Source organism: Psittacula echo (genome assembly GCF_963264785.1).
Source record: "Psittacula echo genome assembly, chromosome: 6".
NCBI classification, from domain to species: domain Eukaryota; kingdom Metazoa; phylum Chordata; class Aves; order Psittaciformes; family Psittacidae; genus Psittacula; species Psittacula echo.
Genome location: NC_137743.1, coordinates 78,721,069 through 78,747,835, shown reverse-complemented (window position 1 = coordinate 78,747,835; position 26,767 = coordinate 78,721,069). Strand labels below are relative to the sequence as shown.

General features: G+C 36.9%; 1 protein-coding gene across 1 annotated transcript in view; it reads left to right on the top strand.

Moving 5' to 3' along the window:
* Positions 1 to 26,767, top strand: part of GULP1 (GULP PTB domain containing engulfment adaptor 1) — a gene marked incomplete at both ends in the record, with an annotated part of 83,422 nt that overhangs the window by 14,815 nt on the left and 41,840 nt on the right. Inside the window, one exon of the mRNA XM_080622053.1 lies at positions 22,203 to 22,274. Within this exon, the coding sequence (XP_080478179.1) occupies positions 22,203 to 22,274 (72 nt within the window). The remainder of the gene's footprint in view (positions 1 to 22,202; positions 22,275 to 26,767) is intronic.

The window sequence follows — 26,767 nt, the reverse complement described above, 5'->3', positions numbered from 1 at the left end:
CAGGGGCATGGGGAGAGTGAATGAGTGTCTGCATGGTACTTAGTTGCCAGCTGTGCTTAAACCATGACACTATCCAAAGAAAGTCTGTTCTCAGCCTTACAGAAAGACTCTTGGTCCAAACAAGTCTTTTCTTTTATTTAGACTGATGTATGCCCAAGTGTCATTCCAGTTCTGCTCTTGTTCAGTATGGGTTCTGACCTTACATGGTCTCCTCAACTTCCTGTCTAAATACTAGCAGGAAGCTGCAGTGATGTCCTTGCTTATTGCAGGAGGTTGAACTAGATGACTTTTGAAGGTCCCTTCCAACCCAAACTATTCTATGATTCTATGGTAAGGTACTACAGCATATGTTAAACACCAAAAAAAAAAAACAACACAACAAAAACCCAGCCAATTTTAAAGATTTGAATCAACAGAAAATTATTATTTAGACTGTCAGCTATTTGATTCATTATTCCTGGGCAAGCAAACAATTGCTGTGCTCTGGAGTGTAAAGGATATGGGATTTCCACATTGCTTTTTTTTTATTGAGATCCGGCATAAATTCGCTCAGCTTTTATAAGATTAGCTGGCATATGCAAACATAACAACATTTTTAAATCTAGATGACATTTTCACCTCAATTCTCAAGTACCATTTCATTAAGCTTTGCGTTATTTTTCAGAGGGAAGCATGTTATCTACTAGTACCTCATTTGGGTTTTGTAACGTTTTGATTTTTAACGAAGATATCTCACTGATTTCCTATCTTGTAACTACGTTGTGAAATAATGATTAAAATCTCAGCATTCATAAAGCAAGCATTGGAAAGGACTCATTGATTTTTATTTTTTTTTTTTGTTTCCCCCCAATCTTAATGTTGTTCCACTTCCAATTCTGTATCATTCTGTTCATATAACTTTTATATTTGCTTGGAGGAAAAGACAGCACTTTATCTGATTTATTTCAAAAGGTGTTCACTTGAGTGACCAATGACACGTTCGGAAAATAAAACCAGTTTAATGGAAAGCAATACCACAGATGTTCTTTTTCCATGAGCAAGTGAGCTGTATTCTACTATATGGTATTTTGAATGCAAACTATCATCAATGAAAAATAGTGTTTTCTGAACCCAGGACAGACACAAAAATACTTTTTTTGACACTGATCTTCTGAGATGATCAGAAAAAGGAGAGCTTACTAAGAATAACTGGAAAAGACGTGATTTTGTTTGTTTATTTGATTCCTATGACATCTTAAAGAACTAAAGAAAGCTTGTTGATAAAATGCAGTTGATGAGTTGACTTACTAAAAAAATCCTTGCAAAGTTAACTGGAAATTAAAATAACCCTGCGCTATAAACAACTGGCCTTTTTTTCTACAAATTTGAGAGGACTTTTTAATAGAGGATTAGTAATGTCTTGTTATGTCCTAGGACATACACCCTCACGATGGTTTATGGCTATAAATCATCTTTGTAAAAAAACTTCATCAGGGTTTTTTTTTCTGGAAGTACAATCCAGGAGCCACAAGTCTCAAAAGTGTGTCCTTAAATATAATAGCATCTCGATTCTCTCTTGCCTTTCCAGCATGCCCAGTCTTAATGGTGCTTGCTATTTTGAAATTTTCCGGGTTTTGGCATGGCTTAAGTTTGCTGTATGGCTTAAGATAGTGGGGTTCTGGGCTTCATTTTTGTTTTGCTTTGTTTTGTTACTGTCGTTTTGTTTTTGATTGGGGCTTATTTATTTATTTATTTATTAATCTTCTTGCTGTCCCCAGCCTTGGTCTTGCTGAAGGCACTGGTGATAAAACTGCACACATTTCAGTGTGCTCTGGAGGTGGAACCTGAGTCTACTGAATTCAGTACTTTGCCATCAGTTTGTGATCCTTCATTTGTCTTGACTATATCACTTCAAATAGGGCCACTAAAGTGATCAGAGGGCTGGAACACCTCTCCTATGAGGAAAGGCTGACAGAATTGGGATTGTTCAGGCTGGAGAAGAGAAGGCTCCAGGGAGACCTTATTATGGCCCTATTGGGTTCTTAAAGGGGCCTTATAAGAAAGATGGGGAGACATTTTAGCAGGACCTCTTGCTATAGGATGAGGGGTTATGCTGGAGATTCAGGCTGGATGTGAGGAAAAAATTCTTTACAATGAGGGTGGTCCAATACTGGCACAGGTTGCCCAGAGAGGTGGTGGCTGCACTATCCCTGGAGACATTCAGGGTCAGGCTGGATGTGGTCCTGGGCAACCTGATCTTGTCAAAGATGTCCCTGCTCACTGCAGGGTGTTGGGCTAGATGACCTTTGAGGGTCCCTTCTAACCCAAACTGTCCTTTGATTCTATAATTTGATGAAATTAAAGCATCATGGTCATTATTTTTTTTCCTTCAAAAAGATGATTTAAAATTTTGATAGTATAATTGTCAAACATGGGGTACATTTGTAGTACACATAACAACATAGCAATTTTCATGTTACCAGGATATAAAATACTAAGCGAACCCCAAATATCTCTTTTGTGTCAGCTTTTTTTCTGTAATGTTCCCAAGAATAGATGTTTGTGTAATTTTCTATGCTGGAGGGGGAAAAATATTCTCTTTTTCCCTGAAGTGAATTTTCTTTGGTTTTTGGCCAGTTTCCTTTCTCCAAAACAGAAGTGATCAAAGTGTGACTTTATAATGGAATCTGGCTGAAACCTTAAGAATAGGCTTATTCTTGTTACAATGTAACTTATAGCTACCCTGAGGAGTGCCTTTCTGATGATAAAAAGTTGCCACTGCCCAAACCAGCACTGTTTTCTGCGTCCCTTTGTCGTAAATGATGTATATATTCATAGTCACTTGGCTCTTTTTGTTTGTTTGTTTATATCAAATTTCCACATGCACATCTTTCCATTTTGCACATTTCAGGTGCTGTTTTGCAAGCCTGGTGTTTATGTTGGCTACTAGTATACTGTGGAGTCTGTAGCTTTGACCTTACCTTAGGCCAAAGAGCTGCTGTTTTACATAATAACATGGTGGTGTGTTAAACTCTTGGGAGTTTATTTTACAAGGAGATGTGATGGCTTCCTAGTGCTGAGACAGCTACTGCCTTAATGTTTACTTTAGACTTCCTTTAAAGGTTTGAATATTGTCAAATGCACATTTATGATTCTTGATGAAGTTTAAATTTGAAACTTTGAAGATAAATGAGCAAAGCTTTCCCACGAAGGACTGTTAAAATTCTCTTACTTTATATTATTGTGGGGTTTGGTGACGATTAATTGTAAAGTGTTGTGCAGTTGCATGGATGATCTTTTCAGTTTTTCAGTATGTATCTTGGTCGTCTATTACAACTGTAGGAAAGGCAGAAAAAAAAAAGGCATTAGTAATAAATACTCTGCAAAAAGACCTTGCTTGGCAGTACCTTGTATTATTAATCTTTACTGTAGTACAATAGAGTTTAGTTAGGTTTTCAACTTTATGTAATTTCTTATACCTTCAACTTATTTATCACTGAGGAATGGCAGATAATACTTCCATGGAGTAGGCATTTTAGACAAGAATTTTAAGTCAGAAATACCATGCTGCTTCTAATGGACACAACTGCTGTAGCAGGGCTCTAGATGCAATTATGTCTTTTGAATATCTGCATATCACAGCCATTAGTGTATGGTATTATCAAAGCCACGTTTTCATGGCATAAACAGCACTTCTACTACAAATTTTTATTGCTATAGCTATACTAGCATTTTCTCTTTTTCTGTCTAGTCAGATAACTACAGAATGATCATGGGTTTGCATCAATACAAATAATTAAAACATATCAAAGGGAGAAGTGTATATAGATTTTTCAAATAAATGATACTTGGCACACTATTAAAAAGTATACTTAAATTTATGTGGTGAAGTTAGATATAACAAAATAGTCCAAACAGCGTGAAAATGTTGAAAATCAAACTAATGAAATAGAAGAGAGTATTGCAAGAAATAATTCATTTTCCTCCATTTAATTTATTATAATTAGAATTAATAACTTAATTGGCATTAACTTTCATTGGAGTATCAAAATGTCTTGGATGTAGTCATAGTTAATTTAGTGTTTAAGCACAAGAAAAATGAGTATTTTGAAAATATCCAAATGAAATATGAAAGCAGAAAATTAAAATTTTTCAAGAAAATGCTAATCTCAATTTCTTAGTTACTTCTGATACATGGCATTCATAAAACTTGGTGCTCGTGATACCAAAGATGAATAATCAGGTAAATAAAGCATAAAATATTTAGAATCTGCAAAGGGTGCTGTCGGCAGACTTCTCTGCTTCTGGAAAATGGACCTACCTATTACCTCTTGCTTAGAGGATTACATACTTAAAAGCGTAAGAGAAGATAGCATTATATCCACAAATACCCTACAAAACAAATGACTGAGCAGGATTGTTTCTAAACTTTCAACAGCAGCAATCATCATCTAAGTAGCTGAATGAGGAGGGAAGCTGTATTTTAACTATTCAGCCTCAGGTAGTTGCAGTGTTTGTCATTTGTCTCTGTGAAAACTGGTGAATGTTTCTGCTTCCTGAAAATCTGAACATTTACTAGTTCCTCAGAAAGCTCTCTGGGGTATTGTGATTTTGGAAAGCTGTCGGTCTGTTATGCCAGAGGTTGCATAGCTTGTTTGTAAAGGGGCAAGAATTAAGTCTGCACCTCCTGAGTGAATCTTGGTCCAGCTTTTTGAGCACAAACCCACCTCTCACTTTGTCAATAGTGTATCACTGTACAGTAGTGGAAGTTGAGTTGTATTTGCAGACAGTTGTTATCTCATCTGCGTATGAATGCACACACAAGTTCAAAGACTCTATGAATGCATGTTGCATATGCTTCAGTAGCCCACATGGACCCTACATGTCAGGATATCGAGATTGTTTTGCAAGAATTGGTGGGCATGTGGATCATGGTTTCTGTGTACTTCTGCACCTAGAGTTTTATCTTTCATGTCCATTTACTGTTGCTTACCTGAAAGCTTTGAAAATGTCACTTCTTTATAATTGGAGTGCTGGTATCTTTTATGGCTAAACACTGGCTGAGAAGTTAAACTGTGCAGAATAGCAATTTTCTTCTTCCAGGTGTCTATAGCCCTCTGTCAGTTATGTGTAAAATACCCAGATACAGAACTTCTGGAATTCGTGTGATTTCTAGATTATGAGGCCCGTAACTCAAATATATATGGGAAACTTCTTCCTGGGTCAAGGCTTTTTGTAGCCTTTTACTCTGAGATTTGATCACCTGTGTGTTGAGTTTTGATCTCCTTTTGGTTAAGTTTGAAAATCTGCAGCAGGGAATTCCCTTGTACTGATTTATCTGGCACAGCCTGCAGTTTGGAAGACTTGTGGTGTTGGCATGATTAACAGAGTACAGTGGTTTGCAACATCATACCTGAGACCCGTCTGTGCCAGGTGCATTCTTTAAATTATTTTTGTTGCATAAACTGTGATTCTTTCCAGTGGTCTTGGGGTAGAAGAGCTGTTTGTTGGAATGTAGGACAGCCATATGTTAAAGTGTTAATCCAACAAGTTCTGAAAGTACATTTGTATATATATGTGATATACAGAAAAAACAAGTAGAAGCAGTAGTAATAGCAGCTCGCTTGCAACAGCAGTTCTTGGTAATATGGCATTTAGTATTGAACACAGTATCTAAAGCATATTGCTAAAGTTACTGGGTTAACTAAAAGTTTTAAACTGAGTTTTAAACAGACATGTCACTGCCTCAATATCTGTCTCAAAAGAGCTGAGCAATGAGACTGTTGAGACAAAAGACTCAATTATTATAAGCTTTATAAACAACTTTTATAATGTCATTTTTTTTATTCTTCAGAAAAAGAATAAATTAGTATTTGAATATAAATCTTCATTTTACTGTGAAAGGTACTCAGAATCATGAGTTCCTCAGCACCAGGCAAGAGCAAGCACCAACTGTTTCATAGTTAGTGAGTGATATGAATGTCCATTCAAGACAACTGAACAAAACTCAGAGGTTAGTCCAAACAGAATTAACAAAATGAAAAACAAAAAAGCATACAAAAAATAAGGATGGAAGCTCCTAAGACCTTAAGATCAGCAAAGATTTACTCTACTCTCTGCATCCCTTTCTGTTCCTTCTCTGTTGCTGGTATTTATTCCCACTTCTCCTTAAGTTTGCTTGAAACTAACAACTAGCCTCATTAGCATGCCCTCCGGGGACTCTTTCTGCACTATTTCCATGTGAGCTGTCAGCTGTGAGAATGTGAGGTTTCTTTAAGCAGGCTTTTTCACCTCCGGACTGTCAAGTGTCAAGTGAGTTGCATGCTGGACACTGGAAGTAATAGGCTGCAGAGTTCAAACATCTGGATTATTGTACTCATGGGCTAGGTGGCCAGCAGTAATTTATAGACTATTCTTGTTTTAAATTAGAACCAGGACTGCAGATGAATTAAGTCCTTCTCATCTGCCATTTTTACTTTTGGAAATACCTAGGTATTTCTTTTGTTCAGCCTTTGCTATTTTTATGGAACTACTGCCACCACCTTACATCTACTATTAATCAGAAATAATCAGGAAATTTCCAAAATAAACTAGGAAAAAAAACCAGAACAAAACTGGGTCATAGAAAATAAGAGAATAGCACAACTTTTTGAACAGAAGCTTTGACAAGAACATATAATTTTTCCAACACAAGCAAGACCATAGGAATCTGTCCAACAGCTGGGCTGTTCACCATTCAGAAGGGTTTCACATATACTCCATGATTTCTGTAATGATTCATCTTCAAGAAACCATCAGACAAGTTAGCAGCTGCAGTCTCTGACTTTAATAGAATAGTAACTGGGTTCAGCAGCAGCAGTAATTTTTCTCCTTCTTAGTACCTGGTGCAGTGCTGTGGTTTTGACTTTCACCCTGGGAACAGTGCTGATAACACTGATGTTTTTAGTTGTTGCTAAGTTATGTTTACGCTGACCAAGGACTTTGTGAGTCTCATGCTCTGCCAGGGAAGAGGGGAAGCCAGGAGGAAGCAGAGACAGAACACCTGACCCAAACTAGCCAAAGAGGTATTCCATACCACAGCACGTCATGCCCGGGATGTAGAACTGGGGGCAGTTACCCGGAAGGGCTAGATCGCTGCTTGGTCAGGCTGGGTATCAGTCGGCGGGTGGTGAGCGGTTGTATTCTCTCCCCTTGTTATTTTCCTTATCATCATTATTGGTGGTGGTAGCAGTAGTGGTTTGTGTTATACCTTAGTTACTGGACTGCTCTTATCTCAACCTGTGGGAGCTACATTCTTTCAATTCTCCTCCCCATCCCTCGGGGACCAGGGGGGAGGAGGAAGTGGAGGAGTGAGCGGGTGGGCTGCATGGCAGCTGGGCTTAAACCATGACAATAACATACACTAACCAGTTGTGGTTCCTGAACTGTAATGAATATTTGTCTCAGAAATACTCAGATTACTCTGATTCTGAAGGTGTAAAGCCAACCTTGGCCTATTTTAAAAAGCATTTTGAACTTAGAACCTGAGAATTTTAGGTGCAGCTTACTGGACTATTATTTCTGGTTTGGAACAAAGCAAAGGAAAAACACTTACATGAACTAATTCATAAAGCTTTGTTAAAATGTCTTGCATTTTCACTAGAAATGATTATTAGCCACTAAAAGGGAGAGAGTGATGGGTTTCATTGGTCTAAGCTTTATTTTTTTTCCTACTGTATACTTTTGCATAAGTAATATTTTCTTTATGCTGAATTCTTTAGGAAAATAAAATCTAGTCAGTTCCTGTAGTTTTACAAGTCGTTTTTTGATTTGTTGCTCTAGTATTACTGAAAAGAGAGAAATTGTGGAAACAAGGATATACATCAAAGCTTTATATGTGTGGAACCAAGGATTGTTTTTGAAGGAACACATAATTTGAAGCATGTACTAAAAGTGTCCCTAAACCATATAATCTACTAGTGCTGTAGATTGTACTTCTGAAGTGAGAGGTAGTCAGGAGTCAAGAGGTAAGTAACTCAGCAAATCACATTAATTAGAGCATTCTGTTAATAAGATTAGGTGGGAGGGAAGTCTTGTCTACTCATGAATATAGGATTATTTCTGAAAAGCTTATTGAAGTCAGGAATGTGTAGGTCTTTCTAACATCTGTTACATATTCTGACACATCTCAGAATTAAGAGGCCACATCCCAACTTGCAGTTTATGAGGCTTTGAGTAGCTGAAGCTATTAAAAGCAAACCCATTCTCAAAATGAAAAACCATTCACTGAAGTTGCATGTGTGTACTTAATGTTAAAGTCATTTTTAAAAGCTTTAAAACTAGGTACAGTTTTTGGGTTTGAGGTTTTGTTTGTTTGGGTTTTTTCTCTTAATGGATGTTTGAAAACATCTTACTTTGGTATGTGGGTAAGTGAATCTTCCTTATGCTCCTTAGATATATACTGCGGGGGCTTGCCATCTTCCGCCTCTTGCTTTTGGGTAATCAGACAAGATGGTGGTGGAAAAGTTGGACCTCTTCACATGTGTTTTATTTTCAAAATTAAAGAGCACTCTCTTAATTTTGTACTAGTTGTAACTCTGTACAACTACTTGTAAAGTATTTTACAATACTTGTATTAGTACTTGCTGTTAGACTGATGTGTACAAGGAAGAATGGGTGAGATGTTTTATACTGATTTTTGTGAATATCACTCAGACATACTAACTGAAATTATGCTGTGCATTTCTAAAAGGCTAGTGTAATTTATCAAATTCATTAGATCATGCATTCTTTGAAGCTAAAGGTGAACTTTCCTATGCTTGTAGAGCCTGTAGAATGAGACAGAGGCTCTAGGTGCTGCCCTGAAGCAATCAATCACAGGTCAAAGTTCAGAATAAGTGAGCAACAGAAGACCTTGGACTTGATTCTCATGAGCTTTTTTCTCAATTGGATTAATTAAATGATAATGCAGACAAGAAATGGGTGGTGAATTGTTATCCTCAGAGATACTGAGGTAATACTGGAGATTTTCTGCGTATCTGCCCCAAATCTGTTTTCAAATCAGATCCCAAATTTTGACTTCTTCTTCAGTGCCTTGAGCTCAAGACTAAACATGTTCTCAGTGCGTGCTCTCTTAGTAAAAAGGATTATGTTTCTAGTTAGAGAAGACTCTCAATCCTTACATGAAGGATTTTAAAATCTACTGTTTTCTTACTTTATGTTCACCTAACAATGCATGTATCATTATAATAATCTAGACTAGATTAATTTTACTACTTTAGCACCAGAATATAGGTCTTTTATTGAAAAGCATAGTATTTTTTTATAAAGTAAGAAGTGACAGCCAACATTAGTGTTGGATTAATTGCCATTGGAAGATAATTTATGAATTACTTTCTGACACAGTTATGTTCTCTTACAGCAGTTCATCTGAGATGTTCATCTCATCTGCTGGTAGATCTTACAGTCACAATACTAGTAGTTTCATTTCGTACGTGATGTTGTCAACTTGAAGTAGTCATTATTAAACATTTTTCCGCTTTGCTAAAATAATCTTTCTAATAAAAATTTCGGTTCCCTAATTTATATTATTTAGAGGGAAAAATATCTCCAATGTTTAGGTCGTGCTCTGCAAATTTGATTTAAATATCTAAAGAAAGGTAGCTTGAAGAGGCAGTTCTTTCTTTTCCAAGTATTATTATTTAAAATAAATGACTCTCATCCTAGTTAGGTTTTGGGAAAACTCTGTTAATGATGTTCTTGGAAGTACCTGAAGACCAAATGTTGAATTACGGTGATCACATATGTCTTACAGTTGGCTTTCATGTGAGATTATGTGAAGAAATGGCAGTTTCTTCTAAAAAAAATAGATGACGAGAAAATATGAACAGGTTCATAAAACCATAATTGTCACAGAGGATACACTTCTAGTTATATGAAGGAAAAGTGAAAGATCCAGCTCAACTAAACCAATATAAGAAGTGCTTTTCCTGTTAGGGTTCACTGCCTATGTAGTACTTGCTTCCAGAATCCATTCTGAAATTTAAGAAGAAAGATTCAGAGCAGGATCTGACTTTTTTGACAGGCAGGACATTCTCAGATAATGAGGTAGATGTATGTTAAGGATACATTCCAGGTCTTTGAAAGCAAGATTTCCAGTATTTTTCTATTATTCCATAAAAGTCTTAAATGTGATTCCTGAAGATTCTTTAATAAGTACAAGATAACAAGGTTGTCTTGGTTATCTTGTACTGTAGTCATGAGTCTGTAATAGATGCAAATGTTATCTAACTGCCTTGTTTAAGTGCCACCCATTTGGCTTTAAGCTTCTATATGTTCTGGTGCGCTTCAGCCTCTGTTACGCGTTTGCTCTTTCAGCTTGCCTCCTAGGTGTGCTTTCTTTATGCTGTTACCCCTTTTCCTTTCAGATAATCAAAGCACCCAGAACCAGTGCTGGTTTCCCTGTCCTTTTCCTACAAGATACTCGCTTTAGTTAAAGATACTTTCTCAGAACTTCAAACATGATGCCATTTTTGGTTCACAGTTACTACTCTGCTTTGTCTCCTATGTTTTTCTTACATGCTGCATGGATCTTCTTTCTCTTTACCTTCCACAGATAGCTAATCTAATTTTCACTTGGCTACCCTAGTCAAATATTCCCTGACAAGTTTTGAGGCTATTCTGTGAATACAGTAACTCCCAAAGACATTTGCAGGTGTAATTTGTGCAAAACTAAATACACAAAGTAGAAGGTGGAGCTTAGGAAGTAGTTTTTAGGATCAAAATAAAAATTTACGTTTTAGTTAGAAAACACAGACATTTTCTTGGCCACTTTTATGAAAAGACTTCTCTTAATTTATGTGAGTATGGCACTTCTTTTAACAAGTTGTTGTAGATTATCCATGTGATTATGGGTTACACTTTTCATACTGACTCAGCATATTTCCTCCCTGAAATTGCTTTACTAAGAAAATATTAGGTTCATTCTTTTTTTACAAATGTACTGATCCTCAGTATAGGAACTCTAAACTCTCCAGTTTAGGAAATAAAAAAATCAAAAATCCCAACAAAGGTAGTTTGAAGATTCAGAAGAGGTACAATGTCCTTAATATAGGCAATTTCATATTTACCATTAAACTGGAAAAGGGCTTTAATAAATTGAGAGTAATGGACAATAATTATTTGTTCCTATTACTAGGGCTATTTGTGTTTGAGTGAGGATTTTGTTCCTAACTATGACCTTTTCTGTTTTCTTTTGTTTGGGTTTTGTTTGTTGGGTTTTTTTTGTCCCACAGGGAATTTATGTTTCTGTTTGTCATTGCATGTTGCCATGGCAAAAGAGTGTGATATGACAAGTTCAGCATTATCATGTTAGTCAGAGGTAGAAATCAGTTTCGAGAAAAATAAACGTGTTGAGAACTACTCTGGAATTGTATCTCTGTTTTTATAAGGTAATGTTAGTATTTTCCAGTCCAAATGAGTAACTTCAACACTTTTCCGTTTGTCTTTATATATATTTACATATATAAAAATCCATTACAACTTCTTACACAACTTGTAGAGTTTATTTGCATTGAACAGAGGAAGGCTCTAAAGATTTTGTGTCCAGCTTTAAGCTGAAGAAGTTATTGCAAGCTGAGCGCTCAGAATTGCACAATCCCACCTTGAAACAGCACATGGAAACTCCTGGATGTTCTTGTACATGCTGTTGTGAAAAAGAGAATCTGAAGCCTGCTCTTGGATTCATGCCTAGCAATGAAGTCATCTGGGAAATATCTCTTTGAAGCAACAGCCGCATTCTGGGTGATGTTGTGGCCTGTTTACTCATGTGGCTCAGAGGTGCACCCCTAATCCAGCTGCCTCACTACATTAAAGAAGTTGTGAGTTAATCAAAATGCTCCCAGCTTTACAAAGCTTCATCTTACTGGCAAAACAGAGTGGTTTTGCCAGTTTTCTGAGCTAAGATTGGTTTTGTTATCAAATAATTGACAGCATAGCTTGTTTCTTCATAAAGGTTGTCATCTCAGTTCAGTTTTCATTGTTCTTGGGGACGTTCTGTTTGATAGGCTGAATGTTTGCAACAGAAAAAAAAATGTAAGCAGGACAGATGGAGCCTGAGAACACTGAGTTCAAGCTTTAACTTGGTATATTTTGTGAAGAAAGCCAGATAGCCTGCAGAATGCTAACACAGGGCAGACCAGTACATGCTGCAATTAAAGGAACAGTGTTATTATGAAAACCAGCGGGTTGATACAGCAGCAGGGCAAAACAGAGCCAAAAACTAGGACAACAGTTTTGCATGTCTTATGCAGGGTGTTATGTGGTAATTCCTAAGAACGTTGTTGTGAGAATACTAGCACTTGGGATCTTGATCTTGCTATTTCTTTAATTGTAACCTTGTAATAGATGGAGTTTTTTGAGGAGGTGGAGGGCAGGGCTGTCCTTCAGCATTTTGGGAATGCTAAGGAAATGGAACTGTAGCCTCAGTCCGGGTAGACAGTGGGTTTATGCAAGTAGTAACAACAAAAACATTTGTTCACGCTGCAGTGCAATGAAGGTCCCTCTGGACTTGCCAGTGTTGCTAGCTGGCATTTGCAGAGATTAAGTGGGAATTAAAGCAAAGATGGTCTCTGTGTTCTAAAGTTTTCTAACAGTTACATTTGACATCTTTGCAAAGCAGTCTGTAGGTGCAGAGCTGGTTTGAGGGAAGCTCCATTTTGTACAAACAGTACATTTGAGTGGAATGTAGGAATTGTTGAAGTTGTCTTACAGTTAGTATGAATTAAATCACTGTACTGGCACCTGATTTATGAAAATAAAAAAATGCAAAGATAACATCAGCTTTCTTACATTAAGATATTTGAAAATATCTAAAGCTAGGTGAAAAATGTCAGCAAATTTGCAGGCTTAGTCTCACTTTACTGTTTCCATTAAAGAATGATCCTTGAGTTGAATCCACTTCTGTGGTGCAGAATTAAGTCTACTAATTATGGACTTGTAAAGCTGACAAACCTGTCCACTCTGTTGTTACGCACTTCCAAAGCTGAAAAGTCAATGTTTAAAACAGTGACGTTGAATTATTTTTTGGTGGATTCCCTCCAGTTCAGGTAAAGTAAGTGTTTTTTTACTGGGAACAATCCCATCAGGAATACAGATTTTCAGAATTGAGGTATTCAAGCGGTGTGGTATGTCTTCAGTGAGTGAGAATCAGAGCGGCTTCATGTTTGGAATATTCCTTTCTGAAGGAAGGGTGTTAATTAGTTCCATTTTCCATGTCTGGATACAGAATGGTTTTGTGAATGTACAGGTGCACCCTTCCCTTGCACCCACATTATCAGAAGTATAACCTGAATAATCACCTTGACTGAATGTTGGTTCAATAATGATAACTCTTACAGAATAAAGAGGTACTACATTTTAAGATTCAACACTGAATTTAGAATTGCCAGTTCTTGGAGGTGAGAGACTAAATAAAATCTAAACTAATAAGAGAGTAATATTAGAAGATTGCAGGAGCTGGCAGGGATGTTATTCAGCATCTGTAGCTGGATGGCTCGGTCATTTTCTAGCCAAGTCAGAAGCCATTCAGACCATGAATATGGTCTAGCCAGGTCACAGTAATCAACAGTATGCTCATTTGATGAGTTTTCTTATGTTATTTATCTTAAAACTTCCAGGCAGTAACAATGATACGTGACAGGAGGCTCTGCAGAGTTGATGAATAGGAGTGGAGAAACAGAAGGTAGTAATTTGATGCCATTGTTCGACGTTAGATGAATCTCTGTGTAAAGTGTTAATAGCTTTTGTACTGAAAGTGAAGGAGCTATAATAACTTGAAGATGGTGCTTTTGGATTACCCACAGACATCTCCTGTTGTAGTAAAAGGAGCTGACAGATCCTGGGGAGGGGATCACACACCAGAAAAAACCCAAAACCACAACAAACCCAAACCTGTTCCCATGTGAAAAAGCCAAAACTGGAAATACTGATATGTCCAAATTGAAACCAAGAGGATAAAGACTGGAAGTGCGATGTTCTTTATTTTACTGCTTCATTGTATCCAGTCTCTGAGCACAGGATTCTTGCATGCGAGGCTAATGAACATTGCAGAACATATGAAGAAAGAATGATGTCAAAAGAATGTGTTTCCCTCAGTCACCAGGGAATGTATGGTAAGAAATTATTTTTCTCCAGTGATCAATTGGCTTTCACTACCATCTTCCTTCGACCTTGGTTATTTCATGCTAAATATTACCTCTATTTTTTTTTTTGTTTATTTATCAGCTGTGGGAAGTGCACCTGGGCTTAAAATAAAAGCAGGCCTTCAGTAGGGTATTCTATTAATACTGGCATTGTTGTCACTTGTGCATTCTTAAAATCTTCCCTTATAAGCTCTTTTCCCATACAGCAAAAGTTTTTAAAGAATTTTCTAAAAATTATTTCAGCTTGCTGATTTTTGCTCCAAGCTGGTATATCCCTAAGGGATATTCCTGTTACCCTGCTGCTGCTGCCTCTGTACTTTCATTGGGTGGGAACATAATGCTCACTTAGACCAGCAGTGAACTGTTAGCTCCAGCCAACAGGTCTGCAGAGCATTGCCGAAGAACTGCTTTTCCTTATCCAGTTGTTAGAGATGGAAATAAGTCTGCATGTAGCCGTGTTTATTCTCAGCCTGTGGCTAAAATTGGGGTAGCTGTATGGTGGCCAGTGATGCTGCATGCAATGGAAGAGCACTGTACAACCCCACCACCACCATCCCAGGTCCGTTACCCTCTTCAGATTCAGCCTGACATTTTCAGAGCATGATACAGTTGGAGATGTGCTTCTGAATGCTGTGGCGATTGATGGATTGAAGAAATACTGAATGTTTTTTCTTGTACAACTGGTATTTTTTTCTATAGTGGCAGTCTTGACAAGATAAGCTTTTTACTTTTCCTGCTTTCTTTCTGTATTCCAGCCTGCTCTTATCTTCTTTGCAAAGGTACTAGCTTTATTTCTTAACATTATTTTATCTTTAGAATTTGACACTTTTATGCAGAGAACATCTTTGATAGCTGTGTTGCTATCTGATTTGGTTTTAAATATATCCTTGTTGATAGCCCCTTCAGCATCTGACCACACTGATCTCTCTGGAGAAATACTAAGTTTTGGTCATTTACAAAGTGGTATCATAAATTCTCCTGAAGTTCTGCTTGCAAACAAACTGGTTATCTTAATATAAATGTATAATCCTATTGTATTTTCCTTTTTCTGTGCCCTTTTTTTCCCATTTGGCTGTGGATTTAAATGCAGTGGGACTTGAGGAAGAATATGACCTGGTGTAATTTAATCTCATTCTTTTGCCTTTAAAATTGCACCAAGCTAGATTCAGCTTATTTGGACCACACTTCAGGTTTCTTCCCAGTGATCAGCTGTATAATTTCTCATCAAATCTAAACTTGGGTTAGAAGACAGGTATAGGCAGGATTAGCACTGCCATATGTCCTCAGTTTTTCAGGCATCTTTACCAGAATATTTTTAGATATTCCTGCTTCCAGATATTTGGATTCCTGACAAGAACCACATCCAGAGCCTGGTGAGGTGTCTGTAGACACAGACAAAGAAAAATATTCTCTATGTCCTTCAAATGTTCAAAGATACGTTAAGCTTTAGTTACCACATTATGTTCTTTATTATTTAGTCATAGCACCAAATTTAAAGACTGAGATGATTGTTTACATGACTGATAATGAAGAATTCTTAAGTCACTGCACTTCTAGAGAATAGAAGAAAATACAAATTAAACCAGTGTGGCTTGTTGAGAGGTTGATTGAAGTCAAGCACAGTGGTTTTTACTGCATCTGGAAGATTCTTCAGTTAACCATTGCCTAATTATTTTACAGTCCTTTCTCTAATGCTCTTCTCACCCACCCTCCGTATTTTCAGTAGCTTATTAAATAGATTTTTCTTTCTTTATATCTTAATTACTGTAAATATCTTCACCCCCCTGTGTTTCCCTCATGAATTTGGCTTAATTCTACTGATGGATGAAATACCTGATAATATTTGATTTCCGTAAGATTTCTGTTAGAAGACCTTTCTTGGGTTTTTTTCCTCTCTTTTTAATTATGCATTCCTTCCTTTATTGCAAATAGTACTTGAACAGTCCCTTAGAAAAAGGCACAGAATTGTTTTCCTGTGTTAGAGTCACTGTTTGTGTGGAACATGACATATCAGATGAGCAGGGGATATCCACGGAATGTGCTGATGTCTGTGGCACTTTTCTGTCTTGTCCTCCCACGTGGTGAGTTTGATTTCTGCTCTCATTTGAGCAGCAGTCATGCCTAGGAGAGGCAGTTGTTTTTTAAGGTGTTGCTGTTGAGAAGTGCTCCGCAAAAAGGAAAAATCCAAACATTTATGTACTCTGGCAAAACCATGGAAGCTGTTGCGAGTGGGGAACTGCATTGTGGGGTGGGGAAGGAGAAGGAATCCAAAACAGAAAGAGGTGGGTATTTACGCTGCTTAGTTGGCAGCGAAGACTCACATATGCAAGGTTGAGTAAAAACTGCATAGACATTTGTTCATCTGTTTTCTTCATAGCTTCAAAACTGGTCCCATGTCTCTTTTGTTCTCATTTTCTATTATATACTGTTATTCTGATGTTATTAGAATGTGGATTCAGTTGTCTTCCTTTCATCAGTAAATCAACATCCTTCAATTTCTGCTGTAGAAGGAGCTAATCTGTCAAATTCTAGCAGCAGGTATCCAGTAATTTTGTATTGCTTTTTTCCTTTCTTTATTGTATGAGTTGGGTAAGTACTTTTTTCATATAATTGTGTTTAAATCTGCATACAAGGGAACTTTTAATGTTCAGGGATTTCAGAGTAATAAAGAAGCGTGGCACTGTGAAAGACAGTTTTTTTAAAGATTGAAATGTGATGACAAAAGAAAATATATTGTTTTAGTTTTGAAATATCCTACACTGCTCTCTACTGGAAGAGTGGAAGCCTACATTAACTATTCAAAAAGTCACCTAAAACTCTTTCTTAGTCAAGTTCTAGATTTAATGATTCTCTTTGACTCTGATAAAAGTAACTTTCCAAAAGATGGATAAGCTTTTGTACTTCCCCTGAGTTTTGAAGAAAAGCATCTGGATATGCTTCGCATGTAAAAAAGTGGAATGTTGAGGACTGAAATGTAAGCAGACAGGGTAGAATTACTGGAAGGCATCTTGCTACGGCAAGGAAAAAAGTGAACTGTTAACCTTAATTCACCTGACCTTACTTGCAACTATTGAGCACGTGATAACAGCAGTAGACTTGTCAGAATTGTAAAGGATTCGGAATGCCTGAAACACCTTACATTTGAAATTGACTTTTAATTAAGCCAGCAAAATAAAGGCAAAGAAAGACCTACGTTTTCTTTTAACAGTTTCTCCAGCCAAAGTACAACTATAAAAGCATTTTTTATTATTTCAGTATGGAATTGAACCAAAACATGTCTTGCACAATTTAAATAAGTAGGAAAATTTTCATTTCAACTACATTCTGAGGGAAGATACATTCCCCACAAAAGGTCTGCATGCTAGTTTGTTGTGCAAGACAGCCCCCCTGGCCATTACTGGAAGAGTAATTCAGCGCTGAATTATTCTCCCAGTTCACAATGATAAAACTTCTGTTGATTTTGGTATGTTGAAATAGTGTCTGTTCATTCTCCGCAGCTGCACTATCTTGCAAATCTTTGCACATGGAGTGAGCACATCTGGTTGTCTGCTAATATTGAATTATAAACAGTTTGATCTGAGATGTTTGTCTCGTATATGGCTGGTCAACAGCTCACTTTCTTAATGGCAGACATCAGTGAGGAAAGAGCAACCCTTAATGTACTTTAAAGGAACAGTTAAATTGTTTTCACTGATAAGATTCATTGACCTCATAAAAGTTTTTTTTTCTGATAAGACAGCTGCAAGTGAGATCAGAATAAGTAATATATTAGGAAAATAACCTTTTATGAATTTTGTAGGGAATATGTTTGGAAGAATGAAAGACTGCAATGAAAAATGTGTAGTAATTCATATAGGAAAAAGACTGCCTTAGCTTGCTTTATGTTAAACAAAATATTGAATGTCATGCTCTTGAAACTTCTTAGAGTATCTAACTGAAACGCAGTATGATTATGGTGAACTTGTCATTAGCACTCAACAATATATAAACATTTTAAAAGGTGAGTCTAGTGGCATGCCTAACTTACTGATCATTTTTGTTGGAATTGGCTTATCATGCATTATGTACACCACATTCAAGAATAACTCTTACTAGTTGCAAACAGTAAATACATGTAACAATCATATATATAAACATTTTTCACCTGTATTACATATTGGATGTTAATGAACACTTAAAAATGCAATGCTTTTATTAATTTGCATATAGGTTTAATAGTGAATGATCTGAGGGGAACTGCTACATCATTTTCTGTTTTGCTGTTCTGCAGCTATGTGTAGGAGTAGTCTTAGCTTGGCTCTGCTCAACAGCCAGGTCTGCAGGAGGTTCATAGCTGCAGAAGAGATCCTGGAGGTGGTCAGAGTAGTCACTGACTTTTCAAGTTCCCATCTAGAATTCTGCATCAGCATTGCTTTCTAAATGAGCCTGATCTTGAAAAAGGAAATCTAATATTTACCAGTTTTGCTTTGCAGTTGCTGTTGCAGAAACTCTTCCATGATGAATATTTATACCATTCATGCCACAGCTGTACTGAACTCCTGATATAACAAATATTTGTTCTCTGTGTTTGTGTAAGGTCTGTTGAGAAAAATCTGCTGTAAAGAGGATAATGACATGGCCATCTCCCCGTTTCATGAGGATGGCGAATTAGTTGTTAGTTACTTAGGAAATCCCAGAGGTGGCAGCGCAATCCGTTGTGTTAGGGATTACATAAACACAGAGGACTTCGACACATTGCATTTGTCTTCTGAAGTCTCAGCTTTGCAAATACGTATGTGTTTGCTTAGCTTAACTATTACGAGTAATGCCATCATAATTGGTGCTTAACATTAAGCAAAATATGAGGATAGGACAAATGACACAGAAAAGGTACAGAGCAGAAAAAGCAAGCAGTTAAAAAGCCTTCAGTTAATATATCAGGTGTATGTTAAACCTATATTACATAGTCATCGTTGTGTTGTAATTAGAAATAACTTGTCTTGATTTGAAGTTCTGTTAATATTTCCCTCCCAATTACATCAGTCTAATTAATACAAATATTCAGAATATTTGCTCTTTATTGCTGCTTTTCTCTTTATTACTCTCTTACAAAAAAAGAAAAAAAAAAGATTAAAATGAAAAAGCTTATGAAAGTTGGGAATGAAATCTCTAAGCAGGTAATAACTAAAGTTTTAGCTTACCCAAATAAAAAAAAAAGAAACCAACAACAACAACAACAAAAAAAAGCCAAACAACTGCAGTTAACAGAGATGCAAATAGATATCAGATGCAAACAACGTAACCTATGGCCCAGTCTGATTGATATTAACACTTAAGCTTCATAATTCTGGATTAAATGCATCTTACTACATTTTCCTATGCTGAACAGTTTATTATGCATAAGCTCTTAACTCCACATCAAGTTCAAAACTGTCAAGAGCAATAAGAATTTCAATAGTGACGCTTAATGTCAAAACAGATACTCATCTGGAAGACAGCCTATTGCGTATGACTGTTGGAATTCTGGTTGGTTAAGTTATGTTCCATAGATAATGATACAATGCCTGTTGTGATGTTATAATTCTATGGTGTTTCCACATATCTCAGATCTTGGTTGTTTATTTCTTGTATAACTTGTTGAGCAAACCCAGTTAATATGTTTCTTCAGGTATTGTCAATCATTTAAAGCTATGCTTTCAGCAATTTATCTTTCTAGTGAAGATGTCTTACTTCTCCCTCTCTTCCATGACCAGAAATGGATTTGAGAACATTTCTTAAAAATTTAGTGACATTTGCAGATTCTGCAGCTGTGGCAAAAGCTTAATATGGTGCTTACATTTTCTAAGGCAGTAATGTGAGTTAGTAGCTCGGCTGTCTTCCGCTTCACTATGGGCAGCAGTGCCCTGTGCTTTCTGCTCCTTGAGCCTTGTCCACACTTGCAGCTCTTAGTTCCTGTGGTTATGAAGGATTCCTGTACTGTATATAGTGTGCCCTGTCCTGCTCACAAACTTTACAGCAGTTCTACTTCTGCTTCTTGTGTTGTGTCAGGTGTGTGGTGTGTAAGTATCTTGTGTACAGATATCTGGTATTATCAGCATTCCTCTTAGATCATCATCTGACATTATCTGCTTTCTTGTCCATTTAAACTTGTGGTTACCTTTTTCTCATTTCCCTTTCTGTCTCTGTCACATGTAGTATCCATAATGTCCAAAAATTATTCTTCTTTTTCTGTGTGCAAGTGTCACTTTCCCAATGAAGAACACACCCTCTATTTAAAGTCATTGGAGATGTTAGACAATGAAAGACATTGTGAGACCTCACTTGGAGTATTGTGTACCATTCTGGTGTCCTCAACATAAAAAAGACATGGAACTGTTGGAACAAGTCCAGAGGAGGCCACGAGGATGATCAGGGGACTGGAGTACCTCCCGTATGAAGACAGGCTGAGAAAGTTGGGGCTGTTCAGCCTGGAGAAGAGAAGGCTGCGTGGAGACCTCATAGCAGCCTTCCAGTATCTGAAGGGGGCCTACAAGGATGCTGGGGAGGGACTCTTCATTAGGGACTGTAGTGACAGGACAAGGGGTAACGGGGTCAAACTTAAACAGGGGAAGTTTAGATTGGATCTAAGGAAGAAATTCTTTACTGTGAGGGTGGTGAGGCACTGGAATGGGTTGCCCAGGGAGGTTGTGAATGCTCCATCCCTGGCAGTGTTCAAAGCCAGGTTGGACAGAGCCTTGGGTGGTATGGTTTAGTGTGAGGTGTCCCTGCCCATGGCAGGGGGGTTGGAACTAGATGATCTTAAGGTCCTTTCCAACCCTAACTATTCTATGATTCTATGAAATCAATAATTGAGGTTTCTGCTTTGTTACTACAAAACCTTGGTCTCTTAGCTGGAGAACTGTTACAGAGAATATAGTCAGCAGATGTCCATGGTCTTTTGATTTACACACTGTTGTATTCAAGATGGCACATCATATTTGAGTCAGTAGCACGTATCTAATGAGACTTACTGGTTTCTTCACAGAAGTAAAGCTTGAGGACATTGACTAGCGTAAACATGTTTTGAAGTTTTAATAAAATTTTAAACTTCAGAGATACTATGTTGAAAGTTATCTGTAGCTTGGCAAATTTAAGTTCCTTTTGAAACTGCTAAGTCTTAAAAATTATACATACCTCTGTGTGTCATGCTACACAGAAAATTGTGTACTTTAGACAAAAAAAAAGGGGGTTGTTATTTCTTGATAACATTATTTTAGCATGTACAAGTACATGGTGTGACTTAAATCAACTGTGCCTCAATATGAAAATCAGGCAATTCAATATAATTATTACATAGATGCATTTTGGGCAGAATTATTATACTTTTATAACAGTTCAATGGAAGGCAAGGAAAACAGTACGGAAGAATGTAAAGGCATTTCAGCGTGCAAATAAATTGTAAGGTCCTTTTGAAGTATCATGCTTTCTGTAATAACAGGTGTATGTTTTGTTTTCATTACGATCTTGCTTGGTAAAGATTTGGCCTTTAATAGAAATTCTTTGAGCATAAGCCTTGTTTTTATGTATGATTGGAACTCAGTTCCTTTAAATCTATGAAATAACTGTACCGAGCAGCTTGGAGAGCAAAATCAGGCATTCTTAATTTATTTTGCATCACTGTATGAAAGTTTTAGTAACATAGTCCAAACCATTGGCTCATGTTGATTCATGAGAGGTATCTTACATAGGGGTTTTTTTTGCATTGTTTCACTGTTCTCTAAAAGAGATTATATTACCGAAATGATAATTTCCTAGTGGGAAAAGGTACTTAACCTCTAATTTACAGACTTGCAGAGAAGAAAGATAAAATGTATTTTAAAAGCTGCTTTTGATAATTCTTGTATTTGCCTAATTAAAATTTAATTCTTGTTATTCTCTTGATTAGAAATAGCTATATGAATATTTGTTATTCATCAAGTATTGAAACAGTTGTCTTCCCAAAATATTATTTGGAAATTAAGATTACTTCAGTTAATTAGGCCTTTCAAGACATAATTTATTACTCACAAATTATAATCTTCTCAGTTTCTTGGCAGTACGGAAGTGGAGCAGCCCAAAGGCACTGAAGTTGTAAGAGATGCTGTTAGAAAATTAAAGGTAAGAAGGAATTTTTAATAAGATATAAATGCAATGTATTCTTAGCCTGTTTTCAGAGATAAGACACTTTGTGGTTTTAGGTATATTCATTGGTTCTAGAAGCAGTTGCTTCTAGTAATCTCTTCATCAGTGTGTAGGCACCTATGTCTGTATTATTTGGTGTTCTTCTGTACAAATATGTAGTTCTAAATTATGCAACTATTTATAATACAAAGTTTATATACTTTAATGCATAATGCTTGTTCTTTGGAAACTTTAGGGCTTCATCAATGCAAACTTAGGTAGCAACAATTTATTTTAGCTGCCATCCTCACTTTGTGGCTATTGAGTACCTCTCATGATGGCACTCCAAACAGTTTGCCAGAGAATTTAAGAAAATGAACTCTTCCTAATGACATCGGCAATGCCTGACCTGCATTTCTCTGGGCTGTGTGTTGCTTTCTATGAGCCCCAGTTGGGTGAGTTGCGTCTTGCTGCAAAACATAGAGTACCCTCCCACTTAAGGTAAGCTGTTCATGGCAGAGAACAGGAGTAAGAATGTTAGACCATGCCATAAGTGGGCTGTGATAGCTCTGTGAGTACTGGCTGTCCCTGACTGCTTTTCACCTTAAACTAACACGTCTGATCCACATAGACTAACTGTTAGACTGGAGAGGGATGTATGTGACACTGGCATGAATGTCGTTCACCCTCCAGCTGTGATAATTGGAGATGTCTGGAAATAAAGCTGTAGTGAGAGAATAGGACTTAAAACAAGCCAAGGGGCATTGCTGCCTTGTCTTTTAGGTCTTTGTGTTGTGTTGGAAATGGTCTGTGTGCACAAACACCATCTATGTGCTGGTACACATAGATGGCTGAGAAAACCAGACATTTAAAATTTCTTCTTGGTTATGTGTCCTTGGGCAATGTGGGACTCAGCAGCATACTCAAAAGTATCCTAGCAAAATGACTTGTTGAGGGTTGCTAACTGGTAACATGGCTTTAACTTGACTGTTTGAGCAAGAGCTCATACACTTAAAGCTCTACAAATGCTATGAGTTGTGGTAGGGAATGCTGATTTCATTTGCCTGCTAGCTCACATTGCTGTGGAATTGCATTGTTTCATGCTTAGCTGTTTACAGCTATTGGAGCATTATTTAGACGTAATATTTAGACATAAAAATTGTTCTGCCTATTTTTGTACTTTCTATAACTTCTTGTGGGGTTTTTGTTATTCATTTAAACACAAGTTCCTTGGAAATGGACAGAAAAATTTGGGAATCAATACACAAAAGTTTGATTCTGTGTTATTACTATAATAAAGGAAGAGAGAAGTCATGAAACACTGTTCACAGCTCAGCTTTTAAGACTGAAGTTTGCCTTAGAAAAGCCATCTTTACAGGATTGGTTAGTACTTTTGCTCAGGTATTGAAACATAAGTTCTTTGCCGTTGTTTTCACTCTACCGACGTAGTACAGGTGCCTTGAGATTTGGTTAGTCAATTCTTAGACCATTTTATGCCAAAAATATTTACTCTTCTGCACTTCATCAGAGATATTATTGCCTAGTTGTTTTCAAGTGTTTTAAGCTAATGTAAGTATGACCCTTTTTTAACAATTGCAGCATGCTACCAGTGGAAAAAAAATGTATGGTTTTGTGTGAATCTCATACAGTTTATGGCTGATACTGGAGTGAAGCCTGTTGTTTAGATGTTTTGTGTTTATACGATTCTATTACCCTGAGCAAAGTTAATTCCGTGCAGAAATCTGTTAAGATAATATCCTGCTATGGAGAAGTTTTGATTCTATTTTTATGATGTTTTATCACACTCCTCCCAAGTAAAGCAGCAGCTAAGTGTCTCTTTCTAACTGGGGAAACGCCAGACTAACCTGAGCTCTCGCTGATCACTGGAGGATTTTGGTGGGTTGGCTTTTATGATTTGGTACCTTGAAATAGTTTGCTTTGAAAGCAAGTCCAAAAAATATTTCAAGTAACTGTTCTGTTAAGTATAGGAAGAGGCAGAACTATTCTGGCTTATTTGTATTGGGGGAGGGGACAGGACATGCAAACAACAGTTGCCAGCCTAGCACTATAACATAAAAGTAGAAATTTTTGGTATATACTTGTTGTGCCATTGGAATATGCAGATACCTCTTCTAACTTTTTACACGTTCCCTAAATAATCCTCCTTGGAGAGATATGTGTCTGAATTGTTGCTGCCAGAATTACACTACTTTCATCAAGCTTGGAAGTTGGGAGCTTAGATTTCAAGTATTACATGGGATCTTACATAATCACAGGTTTATTGGAAAACTCACAAAGTAATTAAAGGCAATTTTTGGAAAGACTTGAAAAATCTTGGAACAGAATTCAGAAAGCAATAAAGAGGTTTTACGTTTGAAACAATCCTCAATTAATTGAATACTCTTTTCAACATTGACTTGTGTTGCGCATCTGGATTCTTTGAAGAGAAGCCTAGAGGTACTGGGTTTTATTGTGAACCACACATTTGTGGCTTGTTTTCAGAAAATGTGAACTAAAAATTTGAAACCAGTGAAAACAGCTTGAAAACTAATGTCTTATATCGAAAGAAAACATATATAGTGGTTTTTGGAGTAGGAGTTTTTGAGATGTGTAGCTTGTGATGCTATATTGTTTTGTTGGGGTTTTTTTTAATGGATTTGGTTTGAATCACAGTGTTGTTAATCATAATTTGTTTTTAATGAAAATAAATAGCTAGCAGAAAGGCAGCTGACTTTCTTAATATTTGGAGCTATTTTTATGAGAGGCGTGCCTTGCACAAATAACCTTTTGAAGTCATGTGCTTACAGTGATTATAGACCATGAAATACTGTCACAGTAAACTATTTTTCTTAAGCCATCTTGTCATCAAACTTTGTCAGAAGAGACATTTGATACACAACTCTTCACTTCTTTTAAATCAAAAGCTCTTAACTTCTTAACAGCACGGAGACGTTTGGTAAACGTAGGTTTGTGCAAAACTGTAGCATCTATGAACTTTTCATCCATCCTGTGGACTTACTTTTACCAGCAGGTGGAGCTGATGTTCTACAGTAAAATACAATAACTTGAAGGAAATTTTTCTTGATGCTTCAATGTACTTGTTCTATCTGAAATACTACTACTTCGTTTTCTCAACACAACAATTTTGCTGGGTCAGTTGCAATTCGAATATAGAGGGATTTTTTGGACATCTATATTTAATTTTTCTACAGAGTTATCTAGTGGGGTTTTTTTAGTTAGGATTTCTCCTCCTGTTTTCAAATTTCTTGGAGCTGTACTGCAGGAGAAAGAAGATGGTTGGACACGTATGTTTTAAAGTGTTTATTTTTATTTTTAAGATAAGGTCAACTGTTCTCATAATTCATTACAAGCAGTTTTTTTTCTACTCTGACTAATTTATAAAGTGAAATAAAAACTAAGGAAAATGATACCAAGGTGTATCAGAACTATCAGAACATGCGTACGTTATTCACATGTGCATATGTTGTCAAATCACACTTTATAAAGTGGAATGTTTACTTTCCTTGATTAATGAAGGATGTAACTGCTAAATCAGAACGTAGGAATTAATTTGGTCCTTCTGAAAAAGTGCTCAAGGGGTTGCCAGGGGCAAAACCAGGTGAAAAGGTCAGCATAACAGATGCAAAGGGCAGCATATAAGAAAACACACCCTAATAAGAAGCTAGTGTGGAGGGGTGTTAGGGATGTTGTGGTTTAAACCAAGCCAGTAACAAAGTACCATGCAGCCGCTCGCTCACCTAAATTTTGGGGCATCAGTCTCCTTTTCTCCTCTTTTTTTTTTTTCTGTAAATAGAGATAACCAAAGATAATGTAAATAGAGTTAATCACTGTGAAGCCACTTGAAATATTCTTATTCAACCCCTTGGATAAGGATACAGAAAGTGAAGAGTGCACCTCCATGCAGGCTGTGATGCTGTCCTGCTGCTGCCCTTAATGGGCCATCAGTGGATATTGTTCTGTGGCTATAATAGTCTATAATGGATATCATTCTAAGCTGCCTTTTGTGTCAAAGCTGAGTTTCACTTGTTGTTGAAAGGACAGAGGAAGGTGGAGTACAGAAAATCTTGTAATATTGGGATGAAGATGTTTCCAGACAAGCCTTGCAGCCATGGCTGTTCTCTTTTGAAGTGCTGGAGAAAGCAGAATGTGTGGTCTAGGACCAGTCAGGGACAGCCTGAAGACCAGAGCACATCAAATGAAAAGAGTTGAAGAGAATACCTGTTGAACCTCTCCCTCAAAAAAAGCAACCAAAACCAAAGACCAGTCCAACAAACCACAAACAAAACCACCCAAACATAAAAAAGAATCCACCAAAACCCGCAAGAAATCCCCAAAATCCCACACAACCAAACAAAACAACAAACACCTCCCCCCAAAAAAATACCCCCAAAAAACCCCAAACAAACAAAAAAACCCAAACAAGCTCACCAGACATCTTCGGAAAATAAAATACCGCATGTTCCACAGAA